The sequence below is a fragment of the Embiotoca jacksoni genome, unplaced genomic scaffold, assembly GCF_022577435.1.
Source record: "Embiotoca jacksoni isolate LCO1_2020_lvr unplaced genomic scaffold, fEmbJac1.0.p SCAF_11, whole genome shotgun sequence".
NCBI lineage: Eukaryota > Metazoa > Chordata > Actinopteri > Embiotocidae > Embiotoca > Embiotoca jacksoni.
This window is the reverse complement of record NW_027185241.1, coordinates 16,853,020-16,874,089: the sequence shown is the minus strand read 5'-3', so window position 1 is coordinate 16,874,089 and position 21,070 is coordinate 16,853,020. Positions and strand designations below refer to the sequence as shown.

The 21,070-nt window shown below is 40.7% G+C and overlaps 2 protein-coding genes across 2 annotated transcripts; one reads left to right on the top strand and one right to left on the bottom strand.

Moving 5' to 3' along the window:
• ttk (ttk protein kinase) lies at positions 1 to 12,976 on the bottom strand. Its single transcript, XM_069140333.1, has 25 exons — positions 12,886 to 12,976; positions 12,326 to 12,439; positions 12,017 to 12,233; positions 11,758 to 11,864; positions 11,518 to 11,661; positions 10,803 to 10,917; positions 10,639 to 10,720; positions 10,404 to 10,555; positions 9,662 to 9,746; positions 9,420 to 9,528; positions 8,156 to 8,378; positions 7,500 to 7,606; positions 6,547 to 6,690; positions 6,291 to 6,460; positions 5,241 to 5,386; positions 4,893 to 5,031; positions 4,544 to 4,636; positions 4,292 to 4,449; positions 3,933 to 4,084; positions 3,712 to 3,836; positions 2,056 to 2,130; positions 1,775 to 1,951; positions 949 to 1,045; positions 728 to 813; positions 1 to 649 (listed from the first exon to the last, which is right to left on the bottom strand). The coding sequence occupies exons 2-25, from the start codon at positions 12,411 to 12,413 to the stop codon at positions 563 to 565; spliced, it is 3,078 nt and encodes a 1,025-aa protein (XP_068996434.1). The 5' UTR covers positions 12,414 to 12,439; positions 12,886 to 12,976; the 3' UTR covers positions 1 to 562.
• A 540-nt stretch (positions 12,977 to 13,516) lies between these two features.
• On the top strand, positions 13,517 to 19,885 carry ebag9 (estrogen receptor binding site associated antigen 9). The gene is made up of 7 exons (XM_069143381.1): positions 13,517 to 13,809; positions 14,051 to 14,153; positions 14,562 to 14,643; positions 14,807 to 14,962; positions 16,170 to 16,280; positions 16,919 to 17,010; positions 17,790 to 19,885. The coding sequence occupies exons 1-7, from the start codon at positions 13,785 to 13,787 to the stop codon at positions 17,905 to 17,907; spliced, it is 687 nt and encodes a 228-aa protein (XP_068999482.1). The 5' UTR covers positions 13,517 to 13,784; the 3' UTR covers positions 17,908 to 19,885.
• The last annotated feature ends 1,185 nt before the right edge of the window (positions 19,886 to 21,070 follow it).

The following is a 21,070-nucleotide window of genomic DNA, read 5'->3' as shown; positions in this document are numbered from 1 at the left end:
TTAAATACTAACAGCAGGAGAAACACGGACAGTTTTCCATGACAGTTCGGATACAGATATGATCATCAATATTAAATCACAACACCAGATTTATTTTTTGGATATATATGGCCTTTATATAACTTTGAAAACTAGCTTTTACACAAGCTTTCAGTCTTTGTTGAAAAGGGGTTTTAGTAAAAAAAAAAAAAGAAAGAAAAAAAAAAGCCACAAGATGGAGTTGTTGGAACATCTAAATTCATGATCATGGGAAAAATGAATGAGAGCTACTTACCGAGATTGTGTATTCAAATAGTACACCTAGTCAGTTTGCTCTCTTTTTTTTTTAAGCTGCCACAAACAAACTAACAGCTCATAGGGATACAGTATCTTTATTAGACTATTCTATACTGTATATGCTTACATTTATTATCACTAGTTAACAAGTAAAAATGAAGATGATCAACTTCCAAAACATAAGAAGAACGTAAAAATATACATTTGTTAGTTTCTACATTTTACAAGAGGAGTTTGTACTAAAGTGGTTACAAAGTAGGGAGAAGATGGAGAAGAAATATCCACATCACATTTTCCAGGACAGGTCGGATGATGACTTTGCGCACTCTGCAACATCCAACTTCCTGCCGCTGCTGCACATTTTTGCCAAATTCTGCAAGAAGCAGAAAGCAGAGTTAGTATTCCAGTAAACCAACGTTTTGAGAAGAAGTTCTAATGAAGGAGGTCTTACATTAGCAGCTCGGATGATGCTGTTCGGAGACTGTAGGGCTGCAAGTTCCGTTAGGATCTGCTGGAGATCGTTGCGAGATGGATGTTCTGAAACATACATGGAGTACAGGTCAATGTCAGTCGTGATAAGCAAAGATGGCTTCAACCTTTGTACTTGTGCGTGCGTGCGTGCGTGTGTGTGTGTGTGTGTGTGTGTGTGTGTGTGTGTGTGTGTGTGTGTACCTGGTTCAGGTGATGCTTGTGAATTCAGCTGCATGTATGGATGCTCCAGCAGATCTGCAATAGAGATTCTCTCTCTGGGGTTTCGTACCAAACACCGCTGGTGAAAGCAGACAATAAAATGTAACACTTCTAGTTAGTCACTGTAGACTATAGAAAAGTTTCCAGGTCTGAAAAATGACTCTGATGCGCAAGTGCCTTAAGCTGCAATACCACAGAGGGCCGCTAGAGGTTGGCTCCAAAAAGCTGTGGCTCCTCAGACTCCCATCTGACTTCTCCAATAAAATTTGAAGACAGTTAAGTTTTTCCACAAGTTATCAAGGTTTTGCGAGCTAAAGTCACTCCTTATTAGTTTTCTGGTGTTTCATTGAAAAAACAAAACAAAAAGTCACAAAAAGGTGTGTTTTTGGGGGCTTGTCTGTTTGATTAACAGTCTGTGCTGCATTCGGTGTTCTGCTATCAGTGGCCGGGACGTAGTATTGTCGGGTTTCCAATTGGATCGAGTCCCCCCCGCCCACGCTCGTCCAAATATGGTCACTTATGGCTCCAAACCAGCAAGATCGTGACGGTCAATATCTGAACTCGAGGCTTCGTAACGGCCGTTCCCAAATGAATGGGTGACATCACTGTTGGTTGCCGCTTGATCAATACCTAAGTTAAGCCTTAATTATATTCTCTTCTACAGATAAGGCCACTATGTTAAAATCTGGTCTAAAATTGTTACACCACACTAGACGATTTATATAGAAGTTAAACAAAGTAAACAATGTGTCAGATTAGTATAATTTGACTTCATATCACAATAATTTGTCTCGTTTGGGTCCCTCACCTTCAACACATCCAGCAAATCCTTCTCCGAGATGTTGGGGAACTCAATCTTGTGAGAAGGGTCGATGATGGCGTGCAACTTGGATATCTGATTGGTGATGCTTTGGAAAGGAGTCTTCCCGTAAGTCATGCAGTACAGGATACATCCGAGCGACCACACGTCACCTTTGGGGCTGATCTGTGGAACAGACATTTAAAAAAAAAAAAAAAGGGGTTTCAAATTCTGCTGCTTTCAAAGTTTCCTGCACAGATTGTTGAATCAGTGAAAGTGAAGACGAGTACCTTCGAGCAAGCTTTTCCTGGCTGTGATGAAGTGTCTTTGATGGCTTCAGGGGGCATATAGTTCAGAGTTCCTACCTGTGTTTGACAAACAATCACGTGTTACACATGTTGAGCTCTTCCCCCAGGATCAACCTGGAGTGTAGATCTGATGCAGCTTCATTATATTCAGACCTGGCACTTCATCTAGGCCACAATTTACAAAGTAAAATCAGTCCAGTCAGCAACCCGACACTTTCTGACATCCTTCACGTCCACCTCAGTTCATCTGTTTTGGTCGTTGAACAAACACGAGTATCTGAACATTCATGTTTCTCCATGTTGGCTGGGAATGTTCAACAATGTTTCATCTTCATGAATGTAAATCTTACAGAGTGTGTTGCCAGAGAGCAGGAATTGGTAAGCAGTTGGATCTGCTGGGGATTTCAGGTTTTCACTGCATCTCCTGCCACTTTACAACTAACGGTGCACAGGATTCATGGTGTGTACCTCAGTTTTGAGGTGACAGTGGAACATTTTCAGCACATAATTCTTACTGTAACAACATATTAACTGATTATCAATTAGAACAAACAAATCATACAAATTTCAGTCTAGCTCCATTGTAATACACTGACCAGTGTATAAACTTTTTAAAATGTCAATAGAGACAAGTGCAACAGATTCATAATTAGCCATTATAGCCAGCATTGAACGTTCAGTGTTTGAACTGCAAAAGACGACGCCAACTTTCTCTGCTGAAGTCTGAGGATACGCCTCAATACATCTTGTCTGATAAACTTCATACATCTTTTCACAGAAGACATTTCGCCTTGTTAAATCAAGAAAAGCAGAAGTGAAGAAAGTTCACTAACGATGGATCAGTTCATAGTGCGACCTGACAGTGAGCCAGCATGCAGTTGAAATGTATCTAAGTGGAATGCAGCTATCGTTCATACATGTGCATAATTTATATTTGAGCCTGACTGATGCTGGATTTTTGAGACCAATACCGAAATTAGGGAGAAAAAAAAATGTGAACTGAAACAGTCAACTTTACGGTATATAAAAAAAAAAAAAGAGAGAATTAAATAGAACCATTTTCTAATTTACCCCAAGCATCTTTTTCTGCATTATGTTTTGTAAAAATAAGTTTTCATGCCGGTGCATATAGGCCAACATATGGATATATCTTTTATAGGCTATTATTGGGCCAATAAAATAGGCGCTCTACTTTATCCATCAGTGATTTTCCTGCCATGTCAAAATGTGCACTGTAAAAAAAGGTGTATTAGGCGCCAGCCGTTTGACAGGTACAGTTTCACAGTAGCAGATTAAAACTTGTACTGTGCGTTAACACATGATTCAAGATTAATACAAAATTGTGCAGTATCTGCCCAGGTTTAACAGCTAACTTAATGAGGCTGCAAGAACTTGGACTCTGCTGCAAGTTCTTGCAGGTGGGACTACGTAGACATTGACCTTTTATGACACTATTTTTGTGGATCTCAGGCCATCCTGAACTGAAGTGTCATACCGCATGATACAGCGTAGCGTCACTTCCCCAAGAATTTACACCCAGACTTAAAACATTTTCCCAACAACACAAATACAATTTGATCACTACAAGTTAATACACCACATGAGAATTTGAGTGGTTTCAATAAAAGTAGGACTTACTTGTGAATCCTTCATGATGCTCGTCACATCTGGCTGGATTCTGTTTGCGATGCCAAAGTCAATCAGTTTCAGAGAAGCATTCACGATGACAAAATTGGCTGGCTTCAAGTCACTGTGGATGATCCCTGCATCGAACACACACACATGCAGAGGTTAGAAATGATTCACTTGGAAATATAGTGAACAGTGCTGGGAATGAATGAGGGAACAATCGTGACAACCATGTTTGTGGATGGTGTAGACAGCCTCCAGCATGTTCTTCCAGTAGAACTTCCTCTCCAGGGGGTTCACAGTTTTGCGGTTTCGTATCCAAGTGTTCAGATCCAAGTTTCCACACTCCATCACCATGTAGATGTAGCTGTTGGTTATTTCACTGCAAACGCACACGAAACCGTCAGGATATTTGTGGCAGAGATCAAAATTACAAGCAAACCTGATGCACTACATTTTCATGAGAAATTACTGGACATAGTAAATCTCTTCTTCATAAGTCCCCACATCTAAACTGGCAAAAAAAAAAGTACGCTGTGACTCAACTATGATACAATAACATATTGTTTTTGGACAGACAGGTACTCACTAGTCATAGAGCTTTATAATTTGATCGCTGTACTGCTGCAAGTGGTTCAGATGTTCTATTTCATTTTTGTAACTCTCTATTGTCTGAGCATCAGCCTCCTCCAGGTCGACGTATTTCACAGCAAACAGCTGCTTTTTGTGATCCAGGACCTGGTAGACCTGGAAAAACAACAGTCTGTCAATCAACAACACAAGATTGTAACATGGACCATGAACCCTGATGAAATGTTTTGGCATCACAGAAAGCCTTTACCTTGCTCGATCCACCGCGTCCAATCATCTTGAGGATGAAGAACTGCTTCCCCTTGATGGTAATGGATTCATTTGGCAACCCACTGAAAGGAGCCTGATGCAAACAGAGACTAATGTTATACTTTTGTACAGTTTAGTTTGATTTAAAGGCCTCTTGAAAGCATCTTATACACCAAGACAAGCTAAATGGAAATCACTTGGTCGACTTGACATTGTTGAGTGATTATTGCTTTGCAAGGAGTTTAGTGATGGGAGAAAACTTGTTTAGGGTACCACGTAATATTTCACACATGGAAATTATTATAACAGAGACATAGAAGATATGAGGACAAATTAAGTCAAAGAAAGACCTGTGGAGTCTGGAAACGCGCTGTTTGGTTTAGAGGCGTGCATGGCTGCTGTACGGGTCCAGTCCTGTGTGATGCTGCTGCTGCTGATGATGAGGATGATGACACTTCGGGGTCTCTCTTTACAACCGGAGTAATGAAGCTGAGGGCGAGACAGATGGAGAAATGAAGAGTAAAACACATGAGAACAGGAAAATTCTTCAATCAAAGTACAGTGTCTTTACTCAAGTAGAATATACTGTTAATGGAGCTTCTTGGAGGTTTAACATAAAGTGTGTGATATTTAAATAGGTTTTCAAATTGAATTGGAACTAAACAGCAGAACTGCACACACCCAGGTTAAGATATTACCTGTTAGCAGAAGGGTTTCTGTAGCCATTAGGTGTCTGGAAGACGGATGGTGGGTTCAGTCTGGATGGAAGTTGGAGGGACGGAGTTGGGAAAGACTCCACGAGATGAGGAACATGTCTGGGATCAGGAGGTGTGATCCGTTTATCCTTCAACGAAGAGGAAGGAAAAAAAACTTGAAGGGTGAAGGTCAAATGAGGGCATACAAAGGGAAAGGTGATGAGAGCTAAACAGAATCACTGTTTATAGCATAAATCATTTGAAATTGTCATGCAAGTAAGAAATAAATGACATCTGCTGTGAACATCAAAGTAATTATATCTGTGAGATATGATAAATGGAAACTTGGATGAGGTTAACATGTTGTTAGTTTTATGAAGACTTGATGAAATGATCATAATAGAGACTCTTACTCTTGTGACACACAGTGTTGAGTACATTTTTGACATTCGTGCTATCTCATCCAACTCCTGACAAAACTTAAAATGTTCCAAGTTAATAAAAAAAACTTGTCAACTAAGGCACCAGACATTTCATACGAGTTGAGAGCGTTCACAAACAGGCGACATGGCAACCCTCAGAAAATGTGCTTAATTTCTCCCGTCAGAATACAGAACCGTAACTAACAGCCTCATCATCGTCCATATAATCCAACACGGGGACAAAATGGAGGTCATTATTATCCATACACTGCATTTGTACACATATTTGATGTACTGCCTTTATTAACATTTAACAGAGCTACTTAACCAAATGTGGTTATTGCCCCTTATTTTTGGAGGAAGTACAGTTCTTTCACAGCAAACGCTGCCAAATGAAGTGATGTCAAAGCGGCTTCTTTAACCCCTTAAAAAATGTGCCAAATTCCTTGTGAAATATTTCCAGTTCAACAGAAGTTCAGGTGTATTTTCCCAGTCAGAGGTCAGAACTTTTCCACTTGCTCATGAACGTCACAATAAACTACAAACACTAACAGACTAACATCCGCTGGCACATACAAAGTGTTGATTAAAATTTTGGTAACTTAGTAGTAGATAAAGAAAGCCATCAGACCTCTGGAGAAACATGGCGGTTGACGAGTGTTGGGATCTTCCACTCTGATAAGGGCTCCTTGCTGGCAGGTTTCGGCTGATCCACCGAGCGGTTCACAGGCACCCGAGCACGAAGCTGCACTCCCTGGTTTCCATCAGAAGTGGCTGTTACTGGAAGACCTGTTTGCAAATCTAAAAGAAGAAAATAAATGAATACAAAGTGCATCCAAACCACTGCTTTGACCCAAACAATGAATGGACCTTCAGTGGACCTCTACCTGTGGGGGGGTCCAGCTCCATGGTGGGCATGAGTTGTTTCTCCCCAGCTTTAAGGCTGCGTATGGCCAAGTCCAGCAGCTCAGCTGGCCTGGCATTTAGCGCCTGAGCTTTGTGCAGAATTGAAGTTGCTTTGATCACATTACCTAAAAGAAGGAAGGAAAAAGTAGTAAAAAAAAAAAAAAAAGCAGGGCTTTAACCATCTTCTGCAGAAGGTCTGGATAGACAAGTACCTTCTTCACTGACTAAGTATAATAGAGTCATTAGACTATTACATCACTGGAAGATCTTTGGCATCTGGATCCATCACTTTTGAAACATGAAGCATGTCAGATACATTAACAATAATCGTTACATTGACAACATGAGCTTGATTTGAAGCATTTCCTTAGAAGCAAAGTTGAACAGTTCTTAAGTATCTTTGATAAAATTTGAAATTATACTGCAACTGATCATTTGGGTTTTTCTCATTTTGATTTGACCACAAGATGGAGCTACATTGTGTAATACAAACAGATAGCAACTCAGGTGACACAGATGATGTCATTACCTAAGAGGCTTCCTTGTTGATATTCGATAATATAGAAAGCCCCTTCCTGCATGTTGAGGTTGGTTTTTTTTTTTTAAGGTATGTGATGTGTGAAACGCTGTCTGAATCAGTGTTTTTTTTTTTTTTTTTAAAAACTGCGAGTATCCCTGCAGTCCGAAAACAGACACCCTCAGCCGTGGTGTTAACTGTTAATTTAAATCCTGTAATGTTGCCTGACATGTAGAAAACGTCACAGGGACATGCCAACAGGATACAAACTAGATTTTCACTGGAGGGGGGTTTAAACGAGTTCTAAACTTAGGAGTGACGTGTTCCTTATTTGAAGAGTTTCTCTAACTTTGACACTTTGGAGCTACTTAAGTTTGAGGGTGTTTTGTGAACATGGATATCAGGAACATGACATACCTTGAGCGACCTCAAACTGAGCATGTGCTATGTGGACAAAGGCAAAACCTTTGCAGCTGGATCTCGCAACTATGAAGTGGTCATGTGCTTCGTCTGGGTCTTCAATCCTGGAGAGGAAACAGAAATGACGACACATTTAAAAGAGCACCTGAATATGTAGTTGTGTTGTTTGTTTGAGTCTGGTGGTCCGATAATGTGTCTAAGCCCAGGTAGTCCATCATCACAGTGAGGAATTGATGGATGGATATACCAATTTTTTTTTTTTTTTTTAAATGCTTTTGCTAAGAACATTTTATGAGTCGATGAGTTTCCAAGCAACTTAAAGCTACGAGTGATGTTGACTGTCCACATCAGACAAGAAAAAGACTTGGATGTAGTGTTTTACAAACACTACTCAAAAAACAAGGTAATAAGTTTACAATATTTGTATCAGGTCTCTCATTGTAATTGTACAGTGACAAAATCACTATAACAATGTTATTATTTACAGAAATATTGTAGTGTATCATTCACACCGGAGCTGAAACTATTCATTTACAGTTACAAGAGTTTCTTTGCATAAAACACATTTTTGGCTTAATTAGATTAGATGAGCTATCCATCCAGCCCACACAAAATCCCAAAATAGAAACGTAAAAAGTTTCCTCAGAACTCACGCCTTGAGTTCTGCATATTTGACAAGTATTTTGGCGTAGCTAGCGTTTTCGCTGTACTGTCTCATCGGCAGCCTGGAGAAGATTTTCGAACAACAGTCCTTGAGCTTATTGAGGAGGAGGATGTCTCGGTGAGGGTTGCCTCTTTTCTCCAGGTTCATCAGGAACGTCCAACATGACTCAGGAGATTTGGAATGGATGACCTGATTGAAATGGTAAGTTACATCTGTCAAAGAAAAGCAAGATGTCATCAGAACAGGAAATGGGACTACATGACCATCACAGTTCTTAGAAATCCATCTTGGGTATTTTTTTTTTAGCTTTTACTTTCAGGTGGGTATTTTCCCAGAACAAGAGGAACTACAGTGACTTAACTGTACAGTGATTGGTTCACTACTTTACCTTGCTGTAAGACTGCATTTTTCCACGGGGGAACTGTGCCAGTATATCGCTCTCGTCAAAGCCACCAAACCCATTTTCAAAAATAATAATTTTACGCCATAGAACAGGACTTGCTGATCTACCGCTGCCTTGATTGGTTATTTTGTGTTATGGTGCGGCTTTTGTGGTATTTTAACATGTTAGTTCATATCTGAACTAACACAAAAGTGACACAATAACACAAACAAACCAATCGAGGCAGCAGTGGACCATCAATTACTGTATTCTGTGAGGTAAAATCATTGTTTTTGTCAAGGGAGTCTGGTGGGTTTTAAGAGATCGATATAATGGCACAGTTCCCCTTTGTCTGAAGGTGAGGTAAAGTGGGGAAAACATTATAAATTAGCGTACACTTAAACAGAGATTGGTTTGTTTAGATGGGCCTTTAATTAGTTGGCTATAATACGTTTTGTTGCTAATCCCGACCACAGCAGTGTATCGCTTCGCTTCTGTTAGTTCAGCTTGCCGAGTCTCCAAACTGGAAATGCACTGGTACCAATTTACAGCAGGTAATACACTGACTACGGACACATACAAACCTCATACCAACACACTTCAAACAACCTGATCTATCCCTTTTTCCCTGCACTGCAAAACACTAAACAAAACTTGGACAAATGAACAGTTGTTGTTTGTCGTGCAGAAGAGACGCTGCCAAACGGCTTGTCATTTTAACGTTCCTATTGGTCGTGTGGATACAAACAGAAAAAAAGTGGATAGGACTTATCGGGGAGTCCCTGACCGGTTTGGTTGAAAAGGTGCTTATTGTTCACACAGAGTATAACTGCCCACTCAACACACTGTGTGTCAATAGATGATATAGTACCTTCCAATCTTGAGGCATCCCTTGCATCATGTGTGCGAAGGAGTGTGGTGGTGGAATCCATGGCTGCATGGTCCTCCCAGGGGTAACACTCTGGACTGAGAGCCGGTACCTGAGAACACACCAATGAAACAAAAGGATTTAACTCTCATCTCTTTAGCTCAAACTAAACACCATCACAGAGCACCAGAGATGAAAACCACCCAGCGCGGATTCTGACATTAACATACTGAAACACACTTAACCTGAACGTTGTCTAAATGTCCATCTGCAGCATTTTTCTTTGAAGAGAGCCCAAATTCTGAGCTCACATTTGATCCACTCGTTTGCCTGAAACAAAATGACATCAATTACATCAACGACACATACAAGTCTGAAAGAAAACACACACTGGACTTCAATATTTAAGAATTTGCTCGCAGTGTAAGAATTATTTTTTTTAGGATTTTGTGGTGTCACGGTTCAGTACATTTTCATGGACAGTCATCTCATTTCTAAGTAGTTTACAACAAAACTGCAGCAGTGTTTTACACAATATGACAAGAAAAGAAACATTCCCTCAGCTCAGTTAACACACGACATGTTGACCCTCTGCAGTCTCAATTGATACTTGTGCTAGTCTGCAATCTGAAGATGCCAAAACACAACTATATTTTGGACAAAAATTGTAAATTACCTTTTAATTATTTGTAACACCATGTGACATTACAGTGGCACAAACACTCAGCAAGCACTTTATTAGGAAGACCATCCTAATACTGGGTTTGACTTCCTTTAGCTTTTAAAACGGTCTTAATTCTTGTTGTCATGGATTCCACAAGTTGATGGAAACATTCGTTTGAGATTTTGCTCCATAATGACATGATTGCACCACATCACGTCTGCATATATCCGATCATTAATCTGGCAACCAAACTGTTTTCAAATAGCATATCTCAAGCCACAATCAAATTTAACACAATTGTAAATAGATGTTATAGAAATTACCTGGACAAACTGGTGGGGATTGATGCATTGCTTCTTTTGGAGGGCTTCTTAATAATATAGCCATCATCATCATCATCATCATCATCATCATCATCATCATCATCATCATCCTTCTCTGGGATAGAGAAAGGTACAACAGGAACTCTCCCTGGCTGGAGAACAAAAGATGAGAACACAACTTCCAAACTTAAAGGACTATTTGGTAATCAGCATCACTCAACAGGATGAAACGCACCAAACCAACTGCTTTCTTGTGTTGAGATCCTGATCTCCAGCTTAGTAGTTGTTCATCTGACGATCCACTGAGGGGCTCCACCCTGAGGGACGGAGAACAGTTAACATCAGATGGTCTTTCTCAACAGAAACCTTCTTAGACATTGAAAGCTGCTTTCTTCTTACCCTGGAACAAAAATACTGGAGAGCTGCAGGTCGCCTGTCCCATCTGATGTTCTGCTCACTTTTTGGAATTCTGAGCCTTTTTTGACAGAATCTGGCACATTACTGCTCGGTAATACTGGCAGAAAGAAAAAAACAACAAAATGTATAAATGAAGAAAGCACAATCAGAGAAAAGGCAATGAATATCAAATTACATCTGGATTCCACCGGGCATGTTGATGACATCATGTCTACGATGCCGTTTTGTTCCATCCTGCCTTCATACCGCACCGGGAGCGTTCTCAGAAGCGGAGCGTTTTGTCGACTTGCCGATTTGATAATTTTTTCTGGATTTCTGTGCATCTAGCTGCAACTAGTGGTTAACTACAACTAGGTGACGCATTTTAAGTAACAGTGTGGAGGATTTAGTGGCATCCAGCCCTCACCTTCCAAGCCTTAAGAGAATCTGCAATGGCCGTGAAAATCATGAAAGGCTGTAGCCTATAGACAAAGTTAAATACAACTGGCTTTGTTTTAGTTGTTAAAAATACTTTCATTCATGTGATTATTTCATATTGATATTTCACAGTGTATCCCCACAGCTGGTTCCGGTGTAATCCAGCCATTAGAGTACTATTGTGTTACAAAAACATTAACTTTGTGACTTTCTTAACTGCTGTCAAGTAAAACAGTTGCATGTTTATTAAGCCAAGGAAAAGACGTGAATAAATACTCACGTGGTACATTTTCCTTATCCTCTGAACAGATTGGTTGTGTTTTCCCCATCTGCATGCTCACCAAGGCAGCCTCCAGCAGTTCAGTTGGTTTGGCACCAACTTCAACTGCATTCTGCAATATGTAGAAGCCTCTCTTTGTGTTGCCTGGTGAAGTGACACAGCTGACATGTAACACCCGTTATGTCACGTGATGACGATGTGTAAATATTCACAAGGTCAACAAAATGCACATCTCTCTACCTTGAGAAAGCTCGAACTGTGCATGTGCAATGTGGACAAATGCAAAGTTCTGGCAGTGAGTCCTCGCCATGTTGAAGTTGTCCTCCGCCTCAGTGACGTCTTGAATTCTAAGTGAGAAAAAAAAAAACCAGGAAATATACTGAATGCCCACAAAGCATACACTATTTATGTCACGTCTTTAATCTACAGATCAGCATACAATTAAACCAGAAAAGATTGAAGTTCCTCTCGTCTTTACAAATGGTAAACTTCTACTTACGCTTTCAGCTCTGCAAATCTGACCAACATCCTGGCGTAGCTCTCGTTCAGACAATGTTTCTGCAGTGGCATATTGTAGAATACTCTGCTATAAATGTCAATGAGTCTGGTGAAGTAACTCTGATCCAAGTGAGGGTCCCTCTTCTTCTCCAGGTCCGTCAAATAGGAGAGGCAGGATTCAGGCGAGTTTGAGGCGATGACCTGGTTCTCCGTGTCATCTGTAACGAGTGCAAGGTGTCGAGATGAGGCACAGACATATGGATCCTGATCAGTATAAATATAAGAGAGCGAGTAGTTTTAATTCCATCACCTTCATTGAGAGACTTTTTAATTTTATTAAGCTTTTGATAAAGCATGGCAAGTTGCTGCTTTCTGTCTGTGTGTTCCTCTTCCTCCATCTGAAACTGAGGGGGAGATAAACACACTGGGTACATTGGAAAAATAGAGTTAGTCCTGAAGAGTCAGTCCCAAACGAGCGACAGTACAATTATGCGAGGTCAAATAAAAAGCAAAAATGCAATCAAGCAAGAAACAAACTTTAATACTAATGTAGAAAATGAGTTGTAACGTTTACTAAAAAAATGTTCTGCTTTAATGAGCGTCGCACGAAAAGTAAAATTAGACACCGGATATGTATAATTGTGCACGAAAGAATCTCATTGACATGGACGAGACAGGTAATTGGATCAAACTCTGTCTTTACACAAGTATTTACTTTCGTGTTTACAATTTGAGTTCGCTGGCTAACACGTAGCAACGTGGCTAACAATAACTCGGTGAGCAGATGAACTGGTCCCTCTGTGGATGACGTATAAACACCGCCGATGCTGGAAAGACAAAGTAGGTCTCGGGGAAAAGAAATCGTCTCACCGTGTTTCCGCTGTCATTAATCTCTTCGGTACGAACAATTTTTATTGTTCTGCTGAAACTTGCGTCAGATTAGAGAGCAAAGCGAAAAAACAAAAAAAAGCCTCGCCGTCAACTGCCCGTTTTCAAATATGCTTCGTACGTTCACGTCGTGTGCTGATTGGGTAGTTTCTGATGACGTCAGGGTGCGTTCGCGTTACAAACAAGCAGCAGTTTCAAAACTTTTCAGAAATTTGGGGTTAATTTGTTAAAAAAAAAAAGAAAAAAAAGAAAGCGACGAATAAATGAATCGTTATGTATTTGATAAAGACATGCTTACGTCAAGATTCGTTTTAGTTTGTCTCTGGAATATGTATGATGGAAAATATACAAACCTATTTTGATTTGATACCCCTTTCCTTCACTTGCTGCGCAGTAAGAGTTCATTTAGAGCATTAAATGTAGTCGAGTTCATATACATACTTACAAAACGTACATACATAAATACATATGTTATATTCACGTGCAATCTGTGGCTCAAACACAAATTCAAAATGTTTACGATAATTTGTGGTTCTGTTTTCCAACGGCTCCTGAACGCAGCAGGATCACGCTGTTCCTTCCCCGTTCCTGCCCCCCCTCCCCTCCCGCCCCCAGTTCAAAGATGGCAGCCATGGGAGACAGACGAGCGACGACACGAATTTAGGAGTTTTAACACGACACCGTGTTGGGATGTAAAGCTGTCACATGGATGGTTTTGACCCCACAGCGTTTCACTTGGTCACAGCCGATATGTCGTCTTAGAAAGACTCCTGAAGGGTTCCGAAATAACATGTTTTCGTGTGGGCTGAGCTAGCAAGCAGCGGTTAGCGAGTACATGAACTTGTCTCTTCTGCCGCTCGAGAAGACAGCAGGTGTCCTGCATGCAGCCGACTGACATCTCGCAAGGTGGGCACGTGTTTGCGTGGAAACTCTCGTGTGTGAAAAGGCAGTTAAGTTAAGCTCGATCATAATAATAAAAAAAAAAAAAAAAGAAGGCCGGCGTCAGAAAGGCTCCGTGGGTCACATGATCGGTCGGAGGGACATCTTCTTCATGTCCACCAGCTCGTGTGTCCACCTGTAAACGCTGGACACGAGCCCGGCTGGTGGACGGGATGCTAACGAAGTTGTGTTTTCTCCCCCCGACCAGCTCGAGTCCACCAGCTCATCATGGCCATCACTCAGTTCCGTCTGTTCAAGATCTGCACATGTCTCGCCAGCTTACTTTCTTTCCTTAAACGGTTGATATGCAGGTAAGCACAAGGACACTGGAGAAATACTCTCCTCTGTTTACATGACGTTTATTTTATGGACAACCTCGAGACAACAGAACAATCCTGGTTTCTAAATATAGATCTTTACGTAATATTACATTTAAAGAGATTTATCGGCTGATTTGACTCAACTAATATCGATGTAGGTGTTGGCCAATATGCGCCATTAGTAAAAAACACTTGTTGTTTTTTTTAACGTTGAACAGAAAAAGATGCCCGGAGTGAATTAGAAAACGTGTATATGTGAGAATATCAGCCTTAATCATGTTAATGTCAGAATTATTTTGACCTTCTGATATCATGATCGACGTCAGCCCCAGAGATCAGGTGTAGTTCAAGCTTTCATTATATTAGTTGCTTTTGATTTTTCGTTTTCTCTGAACACAGGAGCGGAAGGGGCCGCAAACTCAGCGGGGATCAAATAACTCTCCCGACGACCGTGGACTTTTCATCGTCTGTCCCAAAACAGGTCGGTGAACTATCAGCATCTGCCCTGAGAGGTTCGGGGGCGAACGTTCAGGATTTGGGGATTCAAACTGCAGATACCATCCGTGCACATGATTTCTAATTTGGCATTTGTTTTTCTTTAACAAATGAACTTCGAGTGGTGTTTTGTTGTCTAATCTGCGCAGCCAGAGATTGAAGAATGGAGCTCTTGGGATGAGGAGGCTCCCACAAGTATTAAGATTGAAGGTGGCAACGGAAACGTTTCCCCACCACCCAACGATGCAGACGAAGAGCCCGACTACTTCAAAGACATGACGCCCACCATCAGGAAAACACAGAAGGTATGTCCGATGACAGTCTCAGACCTACTACGTGTCTCCTTGACATCGTAAAGCTCTCTGTAGATAAAAAAGATGAATTAAAGTGTCGCCTCTGTGCATTCAGTATAGATGAAGCCCTTTCATGTGCTTTTCCTTAGTTTTGTTTGCACAAACTTTCTATAAATGCAGAGATGCCCCCCCAAAAAAATGGTTAAACTGGAGTCATAAGCCATCCAGATCTTGACCAACTAATGTATAACAGCTCAGAATAACATACAACACATAAATATGTGGACTTTGCGGTGTCGTGCTGCTGATGCAGTTGGCGTGCTCCCTCCCAGCTAGCAGCTGAATGTCACAGAATATGTCGAGTGCACGTAAAAGAGAAAAGGGAGATTTGAAAAATGACAAACCTGTGGACTTTACAGACACAGCAGTCCATCACAGGTGTAAAACCGCTCATGTTTAGTTACTATTGAATGTTAAATGAATGTTACTTGAGGTCCAAAAAACGTTTTTGTTTCTTTCTAATTTAAAAGTGGCTACTTTGAAGGCAGATTTTGTGCACAACTATATTTACAAATTACTGAATTAATTGTTGTTTATTATCAGTTTATATCACCCAACCTTACTCTGAGACACTGTGCAACTGCTGCTGTTTCAATGCACAAGCAAAGTGCTTATTAAAAGGCATTGTTGTGTTTTCTATTTCTAGAATTGTCACAGTAAACACACACAAATATGTCTGAATAATAATGTAATGTGTCAGAGCTAGGTTAGCCGTGTCCTCCTGTTTTTTTGTGCAACACTGGAAAAATCGTGCCTCTGATGTTTCTCTATAATGACACAAAAGTATAAAATTAATTCTAACCCAATCATGTTTCTTTTGATAAAACTGCAAATAACTGAATTTCCCTCATGGGATTTTTCCTCGTGGCAATATCATTAAATAGTAAATGGAAATCATTCTGTTGAACTGGTTGTATAATAATGTGGGTGTGACCATACTGGACTAAAATTACGTTTTCTGTTCATTGAACCTTGATTGAATCATGATCAGGTTTATCCAGTAAGTAAACATTCAGAGAGCAAATCTTCAGCGTAACAGGATTATCAGCTGACTCGTTAAAAATGCTGCTGTCCTCACCGTTTGCTCGTCTATTTCAGTAATAATTTTGAGTTGAATTTAAAGACCTCTTCTCCTTTTTCTCTGTTTCCCACCTTGAAGATTGTGCTGAAGAAGAGGGAGCCTCTGAACTACCTGGTGCCTGATGGCTCAGCAGGATTCTCCAGCAGACTGGCAGCCTCTCAGGACATGATGACCTTCAGTCCTCCCTCAGTGAGTTCCACATCTATACACTCTCTCAAGCTTCAGGCATGTTTTCTCCTTCTTACACATCCAGGGCTTTTATTCTTTAGTTCAAATACACTGATTTTAAACAATAATGTCACACAAAAGATGTGTGTGAAAGAAATCATTTTAACAAACCCAGAAAGGACGGTTGGGGGATATGGGTAATGATTGAACATGTATAGGGACCCCAGTCCTCCTCCTATATTATACACTGTGTATGTTACTTTAATAATGCATATTCATTATGACATTAAAAATATTCGTATGTGAAAGAGTTTGTTGGGTATCAAAGGGAAGTAGTACTTGCTGTGTCAGCTATTGGGCTGGTAAAGAACTTACTTAAAGCTGCAGGAGAAAATACTTAAATTTAAGGACACACCTACTGGGTAATATCAGTGAGACTGACTGAATGATCCTTCAGCACAGTGCCGCTAACATGTCACAACATGAAATGTCCACTGTCCTCCATCTCTTGTAAAACTAGAGGAGACATCCAGAATAGCTGTCTTGTGAAGATGTAAAATACTCTGTTTTGGCCTCATTCATGAAATGCAGCTCTTGCAACAGGAATGATGTGATCGTAGTTGCATCGTCATGGGTATAACTGTAAACTATCTGCACAGGCCGAACTGGGAGAAATGGACAACTGGCAGGAGGACGCCAACGCCTGGGAGGACGAGTCTGATGCTGCCTGGGAGACAGAGGAGGTGCTCAGGTAATAGTCCAAGAACGCATCTGTGCCTGTATATAAAGTAGACACCAGTTTGTCAGCTGAACCAGTCAGTTCTGAAACTGGCTCATTTTAACCATATAGGAACGTCACATCAAGCTGCCTGTGGAGACTCTGTCTGTATTAATACAACCTGTTTAGAGAAGGACATCATTTGAATTTGAGATTTTCTTGAAAGAAAGACACAAAGAACACGTACAATATACAAATATGGAGGAATTGAAGCCAGAGTTTACAGCTTAGTGACTTTCAGCGCACAACATGCCTCACATGATGCTCAATGTGGATTGGTTAAAAGCTGCTCCAACAGCTTTAAAATAAACCCGAGGTCCCCACCTGTTAGGATGTAAGGATTGGAAATGATCCATACTCTATATTACACAGTGAATTTGTCTTTTTTTTTTTTTTTTTTTGTCTTAAATGTCGTGTAAATGAGAAACCTTGTTATCCAGGTAGATTCCTCCGGGTGATTACAGATTTTCAGGTTTGCAGAATTAGGTTGGTGTAATGAAGAAATCCCATTCCTGACTCCCTGCATGTAAACGTGGCTCCACGTGGTTTACTCGGAGCATGTACACCGACAGCCATTTTTTCTATGAGGAGTGTAGATTCATCTCGTGGCCAGCAGGTGTCAGTGTACACCAATGTTTCAACACCAGCGGCACAGGAAGAGGATTTTGTTTTTCCTCTCTCCTAGCTTACTTTAGCCTGTGTAGCTCTGTGATGACACTGCCTACAATTGTGCGTTTGTCTTCTTTGAACAGACAACAGAAGATGGCTGAGAGGGAGAAGCGGTCCATGGAGCAGCAGAGGAAAAAGATGGAGAAGGAGGTCCAGAGAATGATGAAGAAGGAGCAGAAGATTGCTGTCAAGCTCTCGTAACATTTTAGAAATGCTCAGTTTTGAGCCAAAGGGATTGGGGGTGGGGTGGGCAAAGACACTCGATCAATCATTACCTAAAAAGTCATGAAACCGACCCGGATCATCAGCGTACAATACTTCTCTGTTAGAAAACTGTCCTCCCTCTCCTGTCTCCACCAGCAGCCATTTTAGTGTGTTTTCCAGCTGCAGCAGTGTAGAACACATCAGTCCTGAGGGCAGACGATGCACCGGGTGGACTCGCTGTTCATGTGACGAGGTCATTTTGGTCTTCAAGGGAGAGCTCCATTTACATGATCCACTTCATCATAGGTTAAAGGTTAGAAGCAGCATTTAGACTCAGAAGAAATCTGTTAGGTAGCAAATTGTTCTGTTTTGGTTTTTACCAGGAACATTTGTAAATAAACTGGTACCCGTGCTACCTTTTGAAACTCAAATAGGGAGTACAATTCCTTTTTTTTTGGTCTTTTTTTTATCACCACAAAGGAGTGTAATTTATTTTAAGCCTCGCTGTATAACAGTGACACCCCTTGATTTGCTTGGATGTGTGTTTTTATATTTATGTCATTCATTGTCTGAAAACACAATTTCTTTTCTAATGAATGTTGCTTGATATCTCACATCTCTCTCTGTTCTGTAAAGCCCTTATCACACTGGAATTCTGCATTAAAACGAAGGTTGGACATTTTCAAACTCGAGTATCGATAACTGATCATAGAGTAGACCCTAACCCAACTATAAACGCTAGCTGTGGGTTCCTATGGTAACCTCATGGCTGCTGATCTGATCACTCTCCTCCTTTGTCATCTTTAAGTAGTGGAAGAAAACACCCAGCGTTCAGTGTGTTTATTTTTTTTTTCTTGCCCTCTGCTGTTAAACACCGTCTGTATAAAACGTGAATCACCATCACAGTGGAACCTCAGATCAGTTTATCCAACAGGAAGGTGAAAAATGTATGTTTGTTTGGATCTAACTGAGCATCTTGTTATGCATCATTGTAATGAAATTCCTGTTGGATGTTGGAAAAATTACTACCAGTGCCAGCGTTGTCATGGAAACATAGACAGGTGGAGAAGCTGAAGTATGTGTGTGGTCCACGACTTATTGTAAATGGTTTTGAAGCGAGGCGAGGGAGGTGGATGTCTTTACTTAATGTTACAATTACACAAAGCTTTGCAAGTAGTGTGACGCCTCTGAGTTAACGTTATTTATCAAATAATTTGTCGACACACTCAGAGGTGCTGTTTCTGTTAAAACTGACGATAAAATGGTTATGAAAACGAGGCAAGTGCATGACCAGTTTTAAGAGTTTAATCGGGAGCAAGTGTTCATTTCAAGGGAATTCAACAAACTGCCTTTGTGGATTTGTGTTTTCTCGTGAAGTGTTTTTTTTTCATTGAACAGCTAGCTGCATGTTGTTCTATTTTTTTTTTTTTTTTTTGCACATTTAATTTTTTTTTTCCCAGAAATGAGTTATTGAAACCTCTTCTTTTTTTTCTCACGCTTTCTTCATTGTTAAAAGTGGTGACGGTTGAGCACAAACGCAAGAACTTACATGGAGTAATGAGTCCACGAGCTCAGTCCACATCTGGCAGATTGTACAGTACAAATACTGCATCAGTCCCACACAGGTTTTAATAAAATGATTCATACCTCAGGAGGTGAATAACCGTGGCAATACCTGGTATGTAGTTTGTGAAACACCACCTACTGTACAACTCTTGTGGAAAATATATCATTACAGATGGAAATGATTAATTATCCAACTTTTATTTGAATACAACATTATTAGTTTTGCTCGTAGCCTGCCTCTAATGATGACACTGCAGGTCAGCCAGATAGGTCCAGACTGAAACGTCTTTAATAACTATTAGGATGGATCATAATTCATTTATATTGACATTCAGGTTTCCCGGGGGATGAACTCTGACTCTGTATTATACTATAATATGTCAAAGCCATTAAATTAATTGTCATTCAATTTGGTGCTCACCTTCGTGGTCCCCACAGAATTGTAATAACTAAAGTGACATCTACTCCGGCACCGTCATTACATTAAAAATACTTTATTTTATGGCCACATACCTGCAAAAATAAGGACATTCCCTTCATACTCAGCTGGAGTGTTTGTGCTAAATATTAGCACGCTAAACTTAGATGACCCGTCCATAATCTATACCCACTTTATACTAACACTTGAGACTGGTTACCAGTCCATCACAGGAACAACTAATTAACCTTGCAAACATGTCTTTGGACAAACTCCAGCCAACCTGCAGGTTTGAACCGTGAACCTCATTGCTGTGAGGTTACATACTCGCCACCACGCTGCCCTAAAACAATAAACACGCTATGTATGGTTCCTGCTAATCATCATGTTAGCATTGGCATCAACTCAGATTACCAGTGTGCCACTAACGTTTCTGTAGACTCAACAGTCTGACATGAAGGTGGCCTGTAACCTGGATTGACAGACCGTTGTCATCACGCCTCTGACCCTCATCACAATGATGTCACTCCCATCTGCCTGGGGACGCTGCCTGCTTGCCAAATACCTCTGAGAGACTGACCCACTTTCAAAAAGGGAAAATGCACTTCATCAGTCTTCAGAAAGGGAACAAGCCACATGGCTGCAGAATCACATAAACCGATTCTGACCAGAGTGGTACGTTTACAAACCATTGCCGCCCACTCTTCTAATCTAGCACCCACGGACTGGTGAGGGGATTACAGTTTCTAATGATTTATGATCTCAGAGGTCATGGTTATGCAATTTTAAGACAGCGCTCCATATGGCAGAGTGGAAATGCAGTCATCATGGCAAGGAAGCAGAATGCCAGGTCATTCAGGCTTAATCAGCTTTTTCTTGAATTGTCATTGAACATGGATAGATTAGTTATGTAATGACTAAAGAAGGCGTGGGTCGTGTTTAGGGGGGGGGACTTACAGCTGTGCTGGCCCTGACCCAGATGTTAGGGCCCAGAGAGCATTTTACAGCTTCTGCGAGATTGCATTAAAGTGGATCTAATGCACTCTATGTTGTCAGCTCCAGAACCCAGGGGACGTCTGAAAACACAGGCCGAGAAAGCTTTTACATAAGACCAGCCTTCATGAGAACACATTGCTTGGTTGCGCTTGGAGATCAGAATAGATATTTCCCCCCCTA